The sequence below is a fragment of the Dendrobates tinctorius genome, unplaced genomic scaffold (genome assembly GCF_039654945.1).
Source record: "Dendrobates tinctorius isolate UK_male_01 unplaced genomic scaffold, ASM3965494v1 ptg000145l, whole genome shotgun sequence".
NCBI lineage: Eukaryota > Metazoa > Chordata > Amphibia > Anura > Dendrobatidae > Dendrobates > Dendrobates tinctorius.
Window position 1 is genome coordinate 19,390,446 of NW_027361812.1, and position 17,479 is coordinate 19,407,924.

The 17,479-nt window shown below is 43.4% G+C and overlaps 1 protein-coding gene across 1 annotated transcript in view; it reads right to left on the reverse strand.

Annotated features, from left to right (window-relative positions):
- ITGA5 (integrin subunit alpha 5) overlaps positions 1-4,663 on the reverse strand; it is a 139,595-nt gene extending 134,932 nt beyond the window's left edge. Inside the window, exon 1 of the mRNA XM_073546277.1 lies at positions 4,215-4,663. Within this exon, the coding sequence (XP_073402378.1) occupies positions 4,215-4,381 (167 nt within the window). The 5' untranslated portion in view covers positions 4,382-4,663. The remainder of the gene's footprint in view (positions 1-4,214) is intronic.
- Between the last annotated feature and the right edge of the window lie 12,816 nt (positions 4,664-17,479).

A 17,479-nucleotide genomic window follows, 5' to 3' on the forward strand; every position in this document is an offset into this window, starting at 1 on the left:
TCAAGTGTTTTATTGTGGATATTTTATTGCAATTTGTATTTTGTCATGTCACCCTTACATTTTATCACCATCTGCAGTCGTTTAGGCATGGATTCAGCAAGGCTGGCTAAGTATGTGGAGTCCATGTTTACCCACAGTGTCTTCAGCACCTCCTTTAGATTGTTGATATTGCTGGGTTGTGTCTCTTGAACCTAGTTTTTCATTAAATTCCAGGCATTTTCTATGGGGTTAAGGTCAGGGGAATTACCTGGCCACTCTAAAATGTTAAGGTTATGGTCACTGAGAAACTTTCTCACGGCCTTGGCTTTGTGGACAGGGGCTCCATCATGCATAAAGTAATCACACTGATGTATGACCCAAAAAGTAAGCATGTGTTCTTCCAAAACAGTAATATAATTGCTTGCTTTCATAGTTACATTCTTGGGGAGGAAGTACAAACCTGCCCTGCCCATGCTTCCACTGAATGCACCCCACACCATCACACTGTCAGGGTGTTTAACAGTCTTACCTGTATATTTTGGGTCATACCGTGACACGGTACTCGGACGACGCACAACCTTTGAGCCTCCCCTGACCAGCCTGAAAGTGCTCTCATCACTAAACATCACTTTCTTCCACTCTTCAGATGTCCAATCTTGATATTTCTTACAAAAGGCAAGCCTTTTCTTCTTCATTGCTGCTGTGAGCAGGGGCTTCTTTGCGGCACGGCAACTTGGTAGACCCAGGTCCTTCTACAGGCGGTGACGAATTGTCCTAGTTGCGATGTTCTGGAGGAGCATAGGGTACTTGTTTTTTAGTTCAACAGCAGTTATAGAAGGATGTGACATCACCTCACGTTTCAGAAGCTTATCAGTCCTTGGTGAAGTCTTCTTAGGTGCGCCAGAGCCTGACTTCCTCTGCGGTACCATCCCAGGAGGCAATGATGCTGCTGACCGCTTCAGTTGATAAATTGCTTCTCTTGACACTCCCAGATCTCTAGCTACAGCAATCCCCCTTCTCGAGCAGAGCCAAGGCATGGGATTTCTCTTCCATTTTAAGCTTCTTTCGACCCATTGTGGGAGATAATAAAAAATTGAGAGAGAGATAATAAAAGACTGCCTAATGGCAAAACTGGCTGAGCTGCACATATCAACTAGAGTGCAGCTTTCGCTTTACCAGAGAAGTGAAAACTGAGCGTTGATTGGTTGATATTTGCAACAAAGCCAGCTTTAATATTAGGCTAGTTTCACACTAGCGTTTATTCGACGCAGCGCACGGCGCAGCTAAGCCCCGCCCCCTGCCGACTCCCTGCCCGCCCCATCCGGTCATCGCCGCCTACTATCGCACATGGACGCTTGCGATCTGCGCACCCCATCTTTAGCATAGGGTGCGCAGATCGTGCGCTAGTAGGATTTTGGCGTGCACTGCGCACTTTTGATGGCACGCCTGTGCGCGCCGAACGCAGCATGTTGCATTTCGGTGCGCACGGCGCACCTTCAAAAGTGTGCAGCGCACGCAAAAATCCTACTAATGCACAGCCAGCACACGATCTGCGCACCCTATGCTAAAGATAGGGTGAGCAGATCGCAAGCGTCCATGTGCGATAGTAGGCGGCGATGACCAGATGGGGCGGGCAGGGAGCCGGCAGGGGGCACGGCTTAGCTGCGCCATATAAACGCTAGTGTGAAACTAGCCTTAGACAGTTTTTTTATTATCTCCCCCATTGTGTACACTTTTAAAAAGTGAAATTATGATGTGGATTTTATATGCAAAGTTTTTTTTGCTGTGCAAGTGTAAAGATTTTTTTTTTTACCAGCACTGTAGATTCCCATTCACAACATCTGTATTATCTCAGCGAACAGTCTTGAGTCAGGATTCCTGTGGGTGCCATACAGGGGCTGGACACAAGCCTCACTGTTGCTGCGTGTCCGGTTTCAGGAAGCCCTGTCCTGTTAAACATTATTACTCACTTTCCTCATGTAGCTCTGAACTGTATTGAGAAGACCTCAGAGGTCCTGCGCCCACAGAGCTGACTGGGCACAGTCATCTATACACTGGTAGCACCAGATCAAAGGGCTGAATGGGCCACGAGGATTGTAGGGTTAGGACTAGATGACAATACCTTTGATTTTCTTAGAAGGGACAATTCATTGCGTAAAGTTACAGCCCACAGACGAGCAAAGCGTGATTACATTTGCTATAGATGCGGTATTATGAACCTATTGCCACATTTTTATTTATTTATTTTTTTTACTTATGGAAGTAGTGGTATGGCTAAAAAGGTGCTTGTCACCCAATAAGTAGGGTACCCATTCTATAGATATCCAATGTGCTAGTCATCCAGACTACACATGCAAATCAGACCAGAAGTGCAATGAGGAAGTGTCATTGCGCTTCAAAAAAGCCCCTAGTGCACTTCCAGGCTGATTTGCACACAATCTATGGAAAGATTTCTCACGACTGGCACATCGGATCTCTACAAAATCGTTATATTAGGGGACAGCACCTACATAGCCATACCACTACCTTCACGTATAAGAAAAACGTGCTGACAGGTTCTCTTCGACTGCAACCATTTTGCGCTCTTGAAATTCATAGGGTATGTCCACACAAAGGGGCAAACATACTGTTGATCCAATCAGTGCAGGCACACAGGGGCCCAAGAGGTAGGGGGCCCACATCCACCCCCAAGTCAGGTGGAATTGTGCATTATTATTTGACTGCAAAGGGCCCAAATACTGTACTTGGACGGTCTGCAATGGCCACACGTAACCAAAAGTGGACACACAGACAGAAGTGACCCTTGTGCAAGAATATAGGAGTCCCATAGCTCATCATAATGCACAACTCCTCCAACTCCAGATTACAGCACCAGTCATGTGGATCAGATCAGTCAGTCGCACCCACGTGCTGCAGAGATTTTCAAATCTGTAGCATGACAGTTTACAGCGCATTCAATGTAATATGTGAATGTGCTGCAGACTTTTCCCACCAGTGTGAACCAACCCCCAAAAAAGTAAAATAAATAAATAAATGCAGGGCGATTGCCACTTTAATGCTGGCACAGCCCAGTAATATAGTCAGTACATAAAACACAACTAAAGCCCTGCATTGCCAATAGGATCAAAGCATTGGGGGTCAAAATGTGAAAGCATATAGCGCTCAGTAAAATATTCTCGCTCGCCCACAGACTGTAGTTGCACCTAAATACTACAGGAAACTGGGAGTTGGGTCATCACCAGGTAATATCAAACAGATGGGGAGAGCAGGATCCCTCTCCAAATCCAGACACAAAAGATAGGACTGCCTAGGAGTTTACTAGTAAGGCCTGTTTCACACTTCCGTTTTTTCAAATCCGTCAAAATCCGTTGTTTTCCGTAAAAAAACGGATCCGCCATTTTTTGCAGGATCCGTTTTTTTGTCCCATAGACTTCCATTACGGTTACCGCGGATCCGTCAAAAAAACGGATCCGTTTTTAAAAAAACGGATCCGTTTGCATCAGTTTCCGTCAAAAAAACGGAAACGGATCCGTTTGGCGGACACAAAAACGGAAGTGTGAAACAGGCCTAAGCAGCAATAGGAGGGGGCTGAGACATACAAGAGTGTGAATCTATTAAAAAAAAGAAAAAAAAAAAAATTTACACAGAGGGGAGGAAAAAAGGTAGAGGGAATGTCTGCAAGAGAGGAAGCATGGAAAAAAAAAAAAAAAAAAAAAAAAAAAAAAAAAAAAAGGAAAATGTATTGGTGGTGGGGAGAGAAGGGAAATGAGTATATGGAAGGGAGTGTGTAAGTAACGGAACAGAATCAGGGGCGGGATGATACGGAGTGGCAACATAAGAACAAAAAGAAAGACTCAAAAGTTCTGCGAAGAATCAAACAAATAAATACTAAAATCACAAACAGCCAATGTGAGCCAGGAGTGATCTACAGGGCCCAGGCTGCTCACATCCACCAGGACTTTTCACACTTATTTGCCAACAGGATTTATGAAGGATGTGAACAGTCTAACAACACAATGACAAGAGCCAACAGAGGCTGCCAAGGGTTAATGTAGGGCTCTGTCTGTGTCAGATAGGGAAATTAGATTGTGAGCCCCATGGGGACAGGCATTGACAAAAGTGAAAAATTCTCTGTACAGCGCTGTGGAATATGTTGGTGCTATATAAATAACAGGTAAATTAAAAAGAGAATTCACACCCCGGGGTAATTTCTGGTATTGATCAGTAAAACTAACCTCTTTTTATCCGGGAAGTAGAAATCCGTGGAATAACCAAATAAGCTGCCTTCTGGTCCAGAATACACAGCCGGCCGCTCCACATCCAAATTAAATCCATGAATAGAGATGAAAGTAAGGAGGAGGCAGGCTGACAGCAAGACAGGGGTCTCCTGGAGGCACTGCATGACTGTCTGCTGAGGGCTTCTTTACTTGGTTACAGGAGCAGAGACCATGTGAAGTGGGAGCTGGTAGGATGCAAGCTGACTTTGAAAAACCCAAAAACTACTCCAATGAAAAGCCCCTCCTAAATTAGCTGCAGGGTGTTCCCTACTGCCAGAGGAGGGGAGCAGAGGAGGGGCTGCACGGCTGCACTGCTCCCCACCTCCTTTTTGTTCAATGAACAGATCCTGTCTCTCTTTTCTGTGCTGTATGTGGATTTAATTAGGCCTCTTTTCTATGTGTGTTTTCTCTTCTCTCTCATTTTGCATCTTAATAACCCAGAGTCCCACAGGCTGATGCTTAATGCAATTATGCTAAACCGCTTTCTTTCTGGTAAACTGTTAATTAAATCACACGTGTGACTGGAGAGGAAGGTAAACTGATTTCACATCAAAGTCACATGGAGGTAGAGCTAGACCTAATGGAAGAAAGGGACAATGCTGGCCATCCTAATGATGGAGCGCAGAAGACGTGATGAACTCCGCCGTTCTGAGCTTTGTTATATCCCATTCTGCTAAGGATGACATTCCAAATACTGATATTATCAATAATTCTATATAGCACCGGGGTGTTCGGTCGTAAAGGGAAGCAGCATATTTACGTAAGAAATTAAGAGCCAGAAATTTCTTTCTAATGAGGATGACTGCAGACGAGCGTATGAAAAGTCATCCAAGTCATCCAAGTTTCATGCAGAAAACTTGGGACAATGTTTCTATAAATCCGAATAAAAACAGGAAAACACGTGCGATTTATACGCTCGCCTGCCCGAGCCTATACAGGCAAATTTCTGCACCCATATTATTTTGCCAAGTCTGCTTGATCATGGTTCTGACCATACAAACCAACCATATCATAAGAACCTAAAGTGCTGTTATTACAAATATCAGGCCCATGATCAGGAATACTATACATATGTAATACAGGCTGGATGCATCCATGTTACAGGCTTGTGGGAGTCCACACACCACACTCTCTTACGATAGGAAAGCTGAATCAAAATCAGCAATGCAAGTTTATTGGTCCATGGAAAAGTAAAAAAATTTGGACAGTACTTGGATGCCACCATGTGTCGTCCGATTTTCATGGACTGTCACATAGGAGAGGGTAGAGGAACTATTTTTATTTCTCCACATACGAGAAAAACGGATGACACATGGACTATACTCTGATCAAAATAATCAGTCCGTTTTTCCCGTTCATGAGAAAAACAGACGTCTGAATGAGGCCTTAAGTAAAGAGCAGCTGGCAAGTGCACAGAAACAGGGCATATAAGTCATAATATCTAGTGTGCTGGGTGCTGTGTATTACCTAATTTAATACATTCTAATATTCACAAATGGGAAAACTACAATCATATAGTTCATTATAAAGGTACTCAGAAAAAAGCCTATTTTCATACCTACAATAATAAACCAGAAGAATAAAGGACCCTGCTTGTTGGATTTTACTATCATGCATTCGTGTACTGCGCAGACAGCATATACATCCCGCAGCATCCCTGCAGGGAAATTTACTGTATCCACAAAAAAAGGCTGGGTGACATACAGCTTTAGGCACATAGGGCTTCATTGTTCTGCAGAGGGAATGAATGGAGTTACAGCTTTCAGACACTGTCTGCATGTGGAGAGCAGGACAGCCAGACCCCCTCACTTATCACACTGTGGTCAGATTGATGCATGACCAAGATTGCTGGGATGCTGGTCTTTAGAAGTAGATAAAAAAAAAAAAAGGACAACAGATGTCAGAGATAGCGAAGTTTTCTGGAAGTGGAGAGTAAGATAACACAGGGTTAATCCTCTCCGTAAATAAACTGCATGAGGACATTGCTGCAACCTATGTTTGCTTGTATCTGGGAATGGTTATACCTGGTTACTTATAAACAGTGGCGTAACTACAAAGTTATGGGCCCCGGTTGCGAGCTTTCAAATGGGGCCCCCCACATGCCAAAATACACACACATCTACACTCCGTCCACCTCGTACACATGCTGTTCCGCCACGTCCACCTCGTACACACATAGTTCAGCTCCGTACATCTCGTACACACGTGGCTCGGCTCCGTACACCTCATACACATGCGATTCGGCTTCGTACACCTCGTACACACGCGATTCGGCTTCGCACACCTCGTACACAGGCGGCTCGGCTCCGCACACCTCGTACACACGCGGCTCAGCTCCGCACATCTCGTACACACGCGGCTCAGCTCCGCACACCTCGTACACACGCGGCTCCGCTCTGCCCACCACGTACACACGCGGCTCCGCTCCCCACACCTCGTACACACACGGCTCCACTCCGTACACATCGTACACACACGGCTCTGCTCCGTACACGTCGTACATACACGGCTCCGCTCCGTACATCTCGTACACACGCGGCCCCACTCCGCACACCTCGTACACACGCGGCTCCGCTCTACACACCTTGTACACATGTGGCTCCGCTCCGCAAACCTCATGCACACTCGGCTCCGCACACCTCGCACACCCTCGGCTCCGCTCCGCACACTTCATACATACACGGCTCCGCTTCGTACACCTTGTACACACACGGCTCCGCTCCGTACACTTCGTACACACACGGCTCTGTTCCGTACATGTCATACACACACGGCTCCGCTCCGTACACCTTGTACACACACGGCTCCGCTCCGCACACCTCGTACACACACGGCTCCGCTCCGTACATCTCGTACATACACGGCTCCGCTCCGTACACCTCGTACACACACGGCTCCGCTCCATACACCTCGTACACACACGGCTCCACTCCGTACACGTCGTACACACACGACTCCACTCCGTACACCTCGTACACACACGGCTCCGCTCCGTCCAAAATTGTACACACACAGCTTTGCTTCATCCACACTGTAAACCCCTCCTGACCCTACACATAAATTACTCTACCCTAATCCAGCACAATGACAACCAGCACAGCAGATTCCTGCATACACCGAAGGCTGTGCGCACAGGGCCTGTGATGAGGTCACAGGGGGGAGGAGTTAGGGGTCACATATTCAGGGGCCTCGAACAGAGGCCGCTGATCATGTATTTTGTGCAACAAATTTGTATGCTGTTTATTACGTTAGAATGAAAAAAACTGCCAGAGGCTCATACAGGGAGAGCATGTGACTGTATTTCCTGTTTTCCTGTGTCTGTGTATGATAGAAGCAGCCTGCTGTAGATGCTGCACAGATAGATACACAAATGATTTATTCCTGATCTATTAAGCTTATCATATATTGTTCTTCTTTGTTCCTGAATAAAGAAGCTCTGTTGTCACACGCTTGGAGAGTATCCTGAATAATCAGCTGCCAACACTTATTTACCCTGACATCCTCTATTGGAGAGAGTTGGAAAGATAGGGTTGGAATGGGCACAGCTAGTGGAAGCCCAGACATGACAGGAGTTTGAAATTAGGATGTAGGTAAAGGGTTTAGTATAACTATTGTACGTAGGAATGAAGAAAGGGGGAAAAAGGGGAGCATGAGTTAAAAGGACAGGTAACACAAGGGGCATTAGGTTTCATTGGGCGAAAGTGATAGGGGGAGGAGTAGTGTAGGGTGCCTTTATAATGAAGAGGAGGACTCCCGGACCAACACTTCTTCCAAGGATTCAGGACCAGTGAACATGGCTCCCACCTGCGCTTTATTTTGGTGGTGTCATTGACCAAATTTGGTGGTGTACTGTGAGATTCAATTTGTTATGTTTGTCTTGTTATAGCACCTGGAGGTGAGGACATCAGGGATGGCCTTGGTTAATTAGTGTTTGGGCACATCAGAGGGATGGTGACCCTTATCAGTGTGGTTAGTTCCCGCTGGATTGGTTTCCGGGAAACAGAGAAAAGGTTATGTGGGCAGTACTATGACAGTTTGTCATCCCCGAGTTGGAGTGGTGTGACTGGGGAATGTTTTAGTTTGTAATGCCCAGTATTTTCTGGTGGGCCATCCAGGATCTCCTCTGAAAGAAGGGTGATTTAAGTTTTTGTCATATTTATATTGTAATCAATAAAGGCTGCTGTGGCCATTATTCTCCATCGTCATTCAGCATCATGTTAATTATTTTAATTATCTAATTAGTACCATATACAAAATTCAATACCATAAGTCACGCCCCATACATGATATGTGACCAAAATCTGAAGGTTTGGACAATTCTGACCTAACGCAATGTTTCCCAACGTGACTCTCCAGTAATTTAAAAACTACAAGCTCCATTATTCCCTTACAGCACAGACTTTCATAGCATGATGAGAGTGGTAGCCTGAGGCTATGTGCACACGTTGCGGATTCTGCTGCGGATCCGCAGCGGTCTACAGTACCATGTTAGCCTATGAAAAACAAAAACCGCTGTGCAGATGCTGCGGATTTTTCCGCGTGGTTTTGCCGCAGATTACAATCCGCAGCATGTCAATTGTTTGTGCGGATTCCGCAGCGGTTTCACACCTTATCATTATGAGGTGTGAAACCACAGGGCAAAACAGCAGGCTAATCCGCAGATAAACCGCAGGACTTTCGTCCTGCGGATTTCACAAAATCCGCGCGGAAAAATCCGCAGTGCAATCCGCAACGTGTGCACATAGCCTTACAACAACCACAGGGTTGTCCTGGGCTCTGTCCTGGGCCCTGTATTGTTCAACATCTTTATCAACGATTTAGATGAAGGAATTGAGGGTAAACTGATTAAATTTGCTGATGACACAAAGCTAGGAGGGATAGCTAATACTAGAGAAGAGAGAGAGGATTCAAAAAGATTTAAATAAACTGGAGAAGTGGGCAGCAACTAACAGAATGGTTTTTAACAGGGAGAAATGCAAAGTACTACATCTGGGCAATAAAAATGAAAAAAGCATATACAGAATGGGAGGAATAGGGCTAAGTGACAGCACATGTGAAAAAGACTTGGGTATACTAATAGATCACAGACTGAATATGAGTCAACAGTGTGATGCAGCAGCAAAAAAGGCAAATGCAATTCTAGGATGTATTAACAGAAGCATACAGTCTAGATCACGTGAAGTCATTATTTCCCTCTACTCCTCTTTGGTCAGACCTCATCTGGAATATTGTGTCCAGTTTTGGGCACCACATTTTAAAAAAGACATCAACAAACTGGAGCAAGTTCAGAAAAGAGCGACCAGAATGGTGACCGGTCTGCAAACCCTGTCTTATGAGGAAAGGTTGCAGGATTTGGGAATGTTTAGTTTGCAAAAGAGAAGACTGAGAGGAGACTTAATAGCTGTCTACAAATATCTAAAGGGCTGTCACATTGTAGAAGGATCAACTTTATTCTCATTTGCACAAGGAAAGACTAGAAGCAATGGGATGAAACTGAATGGGAGGAGACACAGATTAGATATTAGAAAAAACTTTTTGACAGTTAGAGTGATCAATGAGTGGAACAGGCTGCCACGAGAAGTGGTGAGTTCTCCTTCAATGGAAGTCTTCAAACAGAGGCTGGACAGACATCTGACTGGGATGATTTAGCGAATCCTGCTTTGAGCAGGGGGTTGGACCAGATGGCCCAGGAGGTCCCTTCCAACTCTACGATTCTATGATTCTATGATTCTATGATTCTATGGTTGGGGATCACTGATCTAATGTGGATGGAGTCAGGACAAATGAAAGTTCAGCAGAGGATCCTATCCGCACTGCGGAGATCTTGCTGGTTTGTGTTGCTCTGATTTTATACGGCTACTAGTCAGCACTCAGTGTGTTAGGGTTCAGGTCTCGTCATTGCTGCTACAAAATATATTAAAGCCCCTTATTTACCTAAAGAAATACTAAGCTGTGTCCTTCCCCTAAGCACTAAAGCCGCCTACAGGGCATCCAATTACATTGTCCTCCATAGTTCCATTAATGGCTTGTACTTTAATTAAAATCACCTGGAATGCCGCAGTGAGGAGGAGGACGTGACGAGGCCTAAGGACGTCACAGACGTCTAGCTCGTACCTTATAGTCTATGTCTGGAGAAGAGAATGACCTCGCATGAGACATAACTACAGACTCTGATCATGTAGAGATGATTCACAAGTTCCGAGTATTCCCAGACACACCGAGATGAATCAATCTCCCAGAATACGACCAGGAAGCTGTATTTCATGTCAAATAAAACAGTTTACAGGGTATTTCCCTCTAAAATCAAGATGTTACCCTCAAATGATTTAGTCTGATAAGATGTTAAATTCAGTCAGGTCTGTTTCTAGGAGAACTGGGTGACAAGCAAAATGGCTGCTCTAAACACTATTGTCTCACAGTTATCTCAGATTTCTGAATAACACTACAACTAATTATTCAAGATATATAGTAGAAAGAGGGTGAGTCGTGTCAGGTTCACATGTTCAGTATTTGACCTCTGTATCTGTAAAGGTACTGTCACACTTAGCGATGTACCAGCGATCCCGACCAGCGATATGACGCGGTCAGGATCGCTGGTACATCGCTAAGTGGTCGCTAGTGAGCTGCCACACAGGCAGATCTCACCAGCGACATCGCAGGGGTCGGGGGTCGCTACTTACCTGTCAGACGAGGCGATCCTGCGTCCTCCCGCCCGGCTCCACGCGTCGCTCGTCGTAACAGCAGGAAGCGCCGCAGGAAGCTGACGACGAGAAACAGTCCTGTACGTTCTCGCGCGATCAGCGATAACCAGCAGGGGAGCCGGTCGTAGGTAAGTATCACACACAGATATCGCTAGCAATATCGCTATAACGTCACTAGTTATAGCGATATTGCTAGCGATATCTCTTAGTGTGACAGGCCCTTAAGCCAAAACCAGGAGAGGAACAATCAGAGGAAAAGTATAATAGAAACCCGTCACCACTTCTGTATTTATCACCCACTCCTGGTTTTGGCTTACACATACTGATGCAAAATACTGACCAATTACTGAACGTGTGTATACTGAACCCAGGACCCAGTTTTGGGTGCAGTAGTCTTGTGGCCATTCCCGACATCATAGTCGGGAAAAAAAATCGGATTGCACTCTGACCAATGTTATTCAATGGGTTACATCTCATCTGCAATTTTTTTTTCAGCTGAATTCGGTCTGAGAAAAAAAATCGCAGCATGCTGCGATTTGCTGCATATCTCGGACAAGACTCGCTAATGCAAGTCAATGGATGCGAGAAAAAAAATCACACAGCACTCGGACCATGCGTGTGCCATCTGTTTTTTTATAGATACTTTACCATTCCGTGGCATAGAACACTGTAAATGGTCCTGTAAATGATTGTAGAATAATAGTTCCAGAGAAAAAAGTACCCAATGTTATTTATATGCATTATTGATTTTTACTTAATTATAGCAGGGCATGTGTTTACTTTTTTTCTATCTTAGGTTTTGTCTTTTTAACTAGTGTGAACGTGCTCCTGCACGTTGCATGTGTACCAACTTATAATCCAGTTATTTCTTTCGGTTTTGTTAGTTTTACTATTTAGCAGTACCTATGGTTACTCTCCACTCTGTAGGAAATGTAATACAGAACCTAAGGAAAATAATGAAATTAATACTTAAGCACACAGAGCACTTTGGCTTGTTCCATAGGACAATATATCACAGATATATACATCATAAGCAGAATATCTCTGTAAGGTTTTTCATGTTGCATTTTGCTCTTTCCATTGGTTCATGTGAATTCCTGAAAAATGGGATTCAGATAGACTCCCTCCTCCCCACCCCAAAGGAGCCATAGTAAGCAATAGGACAAATGGAGTTCTAATAAACTGAGTTTACGCTTTTTTCAAAGGTGTCTGTCTTTTTGGGCAGGCACGAAAACATTGTCTTCGACTATGTCCAATTGGGCAAAACGCAATGTGAAGGGACTGTGCTGAAAGTTTACCCTTGTTGTCTGATACGCCTAAATAAAAGCTCAAGTGACCAATTCCCTCCTGAAGTCATATAATTAGTAAATTGAGTCAACTTGTGTATAATTTATTCTCAGTAAGTTTAGGTAAAAAGTTGTGGAGAAGAGTAAAGCAGGGTTAGGTTATAAAAAAAAAAGTGCTACATCTGAACGTTTCATGGAGCGCTGTTCAATCCATCATTCAAAAATGGAAGGAGTATGGCACAGCTGCAAACCTACCAAGACATGGCCATCCACCTTAACTGACATCCCAAGCAAGGAGAGCACTAATTACAGAAACAACCAAGAGGCCCATGGTCACTTTGGAGGAGCTGCAGAAATTCACAGCTCAGGTGGGAGAATATATCCACAGGAAAAATATTAGCTCTATACTCCATTCTGCATTCTGGACTTCATGGGAGAGTGGCAAGGAGTGGCAAGAAGAGAGCAGTTTGCAAAAAGATATGTAAGGAACACAGCTAGAATGTAGATGAAAGTGCTCTGGTCAGATGAGGCCAAAGTTGAACTTTTTGGACTAACTGCAAAACACTAAGTTTGTCGGAAAACTAATAATGCACATTACATTGAAAACAGAATCCCCACCGTGAAACATGGTGGTGGTATCATCATGATGTGGTGATGCTTTTCTTGAGCAGGGACAGGGTAGCTGGTCAGAGTCAATGGGAAGATTGATGGGGCTAAAAACAGGGCAATTCTGGAGGAAAACCTATTAGAGGCTGCAAAAGACTTGAGACTGGGCATAGGTTCACCTTCCTGCAGGACAACAACCCAAAACATACTGCCAGAGGTACAATGGAATGGTTTAGATGAAAGCATATTCATGTGCTTGAACCGCCCAGTCACAGTCCAGACCTAAATCCCATTGAGAATCTGTGACAAGACTTGAAAATTGCTGTTCACAGACACCTCCATCCAATCTCACTGAGGTAGAGCTAGTTTGCAAAGAATAATGTACAAACATTTCAGTGTCTAGGTGTGCAAAGCTGGGAGAGACAAACCCCAAGAGACTTGCAGCAGTAATTGCAGCGAAAAGTGGTCCTTCAAAGTACTGAATCAGGAGGGCTAAATATGAATGCACGTCACAGTTTAACAATTTATATTTTTTAAATATTTAGAAAACCTTGTATCTTTTTTTATACTTCACAAATACTTGTTCCTTTGTGTTGGTAAATCACATAAAATCCAAATAAAGTACATTTCAGTTGTGGGTGTAACGTGAAAAAATGTGGAAAAGATTACGCGATATGAATAAATTTTAAGACTCTGTATGACTGACTGTGGCTTCAAATGCAGTGTGCATTTAGCAGAATCCATAACTGTACAGAGGCAGCAAATTTGCACACAGATTTCCTACTTTGCCATAGTATGTAGGCTATGTTGCTCCATGTGCTGGTCGCTTTGGTATGTGTATGGTCTTTAGACATATTTTCCAATAAAAAAAAAATAAAGTTGGGTGACGGGGAGTGGTATAACTTGAAACTTGTGGGCCGCAATGCAAAATCTCCAATAGAACCAGAACTATCACAGGTCTTTAATTACATTGATCTTCTCATATGGGGCAATGGGAACTTTTTTTGTCCCCCTGGGCTCCAAGACGGTTCACAGGTGCGATGGCATGCCCTCCACCCACTATAATTATTGTATGCCACAGGTGGAGGATCTTGTATGAGGTCATCTTCTAATTTACTGGTAAATTTTGTTATTATAGGGGAATGGCACTTTAAAGGAAAGTATGCTGTGACATAAGGTACTGTATAAAATGAAAAGCAACTTTCTTTGTTTATAAATGCATTATTGGTGAAAACTTTAGTTGATTATCAAAGGAAAAACTGTTTATCCACGCTCCATGGTTTATGCACTTAAAACTGAAAACATAAACTCCATGGCTACAAATCCTGTCATTTAGTGGCATTGAACTGAAGTGCACAGTATCACTAACACACGCGTACCCCGCCGCTTAACCGGGTTTATCCAAATAGCTGCGTGCAGCTCGTCATCCCATTAAAGGACAGCTCACAGACAAATTGGTAGGATTGGGTTAACCCTTGAAGCCCCTACTGTAGACGCTAGCATGCCACAAAGGAGGTTTCCATGAAAATGAGTCACTGCCTTAAGAAAAAATAAGTCCATATGTATAAATAAAGGGTAGTCTAAACGGTGCAAAATTTATTTTTACAGTTACATGTTTTATCTTTATAGTGAGCCAAATACAAAACAGAAGCCAAATTTACAAGCGCTCCACTGTATGTAGAAACATGCCGCATATATTTCCATTATTTCAAACGCTAATGTGTTCCAGTAATAATATTCCTTCTATAAGACTTGCTTTATAAATATATCCAGTAGACCATGATTTCAGCCTCTTCTTGGCTCAGTCTGCTAGATTAACTTGCATGTATTGTTCAGTGGTGTTCTTAATATATTGCTAGTGTCTGATCATCTACGAGATCTAAGAAGAAACTAGAGAACATGCAGTAATACTGGAGCTCTATGAATTAAGACATTGTTTAAACCAAAGAATAGTTTCCAAGGGGCGCCAGAAAGACCCAACCTCCAATACTGGCATAGTCCAATAAGAAATAAGATACTTATATAAACAGCACCAGAGAATTCCCCAGTAGAACTCCATTACTGCTCCCATAACCAATGCTAAAGTTTCTCTCTACAATACTGGAGAGTGTATTTTTAGTGCAAATATGGGCCCTCATAAACATTGTCAGAAACAATGCTTTAGCTAAGCTCTGGGTTTTCAGGATATATTCCTGTCCCCAGGGAAAAGAGGCAGGTAGTGGTGTTGCTTTTAGAGATGCAAATGTAGTAGTCAAACCTCGGTTCTGGTGTTTGAGAGGCCAAAAGTCAATGACTAGAGTTGGTGGGAATTAATTTGCAGAGCCTGGTCCACTAACCATGTCAGTACTCTGTGACTACTGGACATAAGTCCTGAAAACTGCCTCTTACCTTACAGCCTCCCCAGTTGCTCTTTAGATTAGCCTGACTGGAGGGTTGTCATTGTTATGGCGTGACGCACATGTAACGTCATGCCAGGCCGGCTAGTCAAAGGAGTTCAAATTACTAATAATGACCTACAAAGCCACCCTTAACCTGTCTCCTCCATATATCTCTGAACTAATCTCCCAATATCATCCCTCACGTAATCTCTGGTCCTCCCAAGACCTCCTCCTCTCCTCCACACTTATTCACTCCTCACCTATCCGCCTCTAAGACTTGTCCCGAATATTCCTCATCCTCTGGAATTCTGTGCCAAAACACGTCCAACAATCAACCATTATCAGTTCCTTCAGACAGAACCTGAAAACCCACCTCTTCAGGAAAGCCTACAGCCTGCAATTACCCCGCTGCCTCCTCAACACTACCGGAGCTAACGCCTCACCAAAACTGGAGCTGCTGTAACCCCCCCAACCTACTGTCTCCTTTCCCACCATCCTGTAGAATGTAAGCCCACAAGGGCAGGGTCATCTCCCCTCTGTGTCCGTCTGTGATTGTTAGCTTGTTTACTGTAAGTGATATCTGTAATTTGTATGTAAGCCCATCTTATGTACAGCACCGTGGAATCAAATCAAATAATAATAAAGAGCTGTAGATGTTGTGAGGTAAGAGGCAGTTCTCGGAACTCCTATCCTATCCAGTGGTTACAGATTACTAACGTGGCCGATAGACTGCGTCCAATGAATCGATTTGCACCAACAAAGTTGTGTTCACTATAATAAAATTTGATTGCTGATTATATTAGTGTGTGGTGATCGCTATTTATGTGCATATACTTTTCTCTTTATTTGTCACTGTGTTAATTTATTTATATGCACTAGGAGATCTCACCTGAGTATATATTGTGGATGGTGCCCGTTTATCCCTTTTAGTCAGATCCCTGCTAGGTCGTATCGTTGTCGGGATCGCTGTAGCGTCTCTGAGTGTGACTGGAGCTTTACAGTATAACAGATTATGAGTACTAACAATTGTGTGAAGTCCAAGCTTTATATACTGTAATTTATCACAGCTGAAAACGCTAACTCCACTTAAGGTACAATTTTAAATGTCCATGCAGTCATCAGATAATGTTCCTATTTCTCTGTCAGCTTGGAATGGCCGGGTGTGGACATGCTTAGCTGGGAGTGGTTCTTCTTTGAAGTTGTTTTGTAGTAGACTGCTTAGAAAGTGGTTTTCCAAGACAAAAAGTATTATCTTGCAAAGAACATTATGTATTCTTTAATATATGTTTAAGAATCAAAGTGATATCAAAATGGAAAGATTTATAATTTCCTTCATAAGCTCAAGTGTTCACTATAATGTGTCTAGAAAATTGTCTCTAAAGTGCTTTATAATATTTAATTAATTGTGAAGACATACTAGTAATAATGATGTTGAGGAGTGATGTGCAGGGTGCTCACCCTCCTCATGAAAGAATCTAATTAATAAAAATATTGGAGAAAGAGAAACCAATCACAAACTAAAATGTTTCTATACTAATGCACAAAGCATGGGCAACAAACAAGGAGAATTGGAACTACTAACACAGGAAAAGAAATATGATGTCATTGGAATCACTGAAACTTGGTGGGACGATACACATGATTGGAATACAAGACTAGAAGGATACAACTTATTTGCAAGAAACAGACTTGATAAACGAGGAGGAGGTGTTGCATTGTATGTTAGAAACGCGTATATCTGCACAGAGATTGAAGCTTCAGAGACTGGGAGTTCTGTGGAAACTGTTTGGGTAAGAATACAAGGACAGAACAATGGAAAGGACACCATTGTAGGCATTTACTACAGGCCGCCTGTGCAAGCTGAAGATATGGATGAACTCTTTATGCATCAAATGGCCAAGTTCTCCAAAAAATATGACATAGTTGTCATGGGAGATTTCAACTATCCAGACATTTGTTGGGAATCTCTCTCAGGCAAAACTAATAGGTCAAGGAAATTCTTATCCTCTCTTGCTGACAACTTTATCTTCCAAAAGGTAGGGGAGAAAACAAGGGGAACTGCTACCTTGGATCTAATCCTTATAAACAGGGAGGAAATGGTTGAGGAGGTAAAAGTGGCTGGAACCCTAGGAGGTAGCGACCATGCTATTTTAGAATTTTGGATAACTAGAGGCGGAAGACCTGTGAAGACTCAGACGTCAAGGTTAGATTTCAGAAAGGCAGATTTTAAGGGATTCAGAAAGAGAATTGGA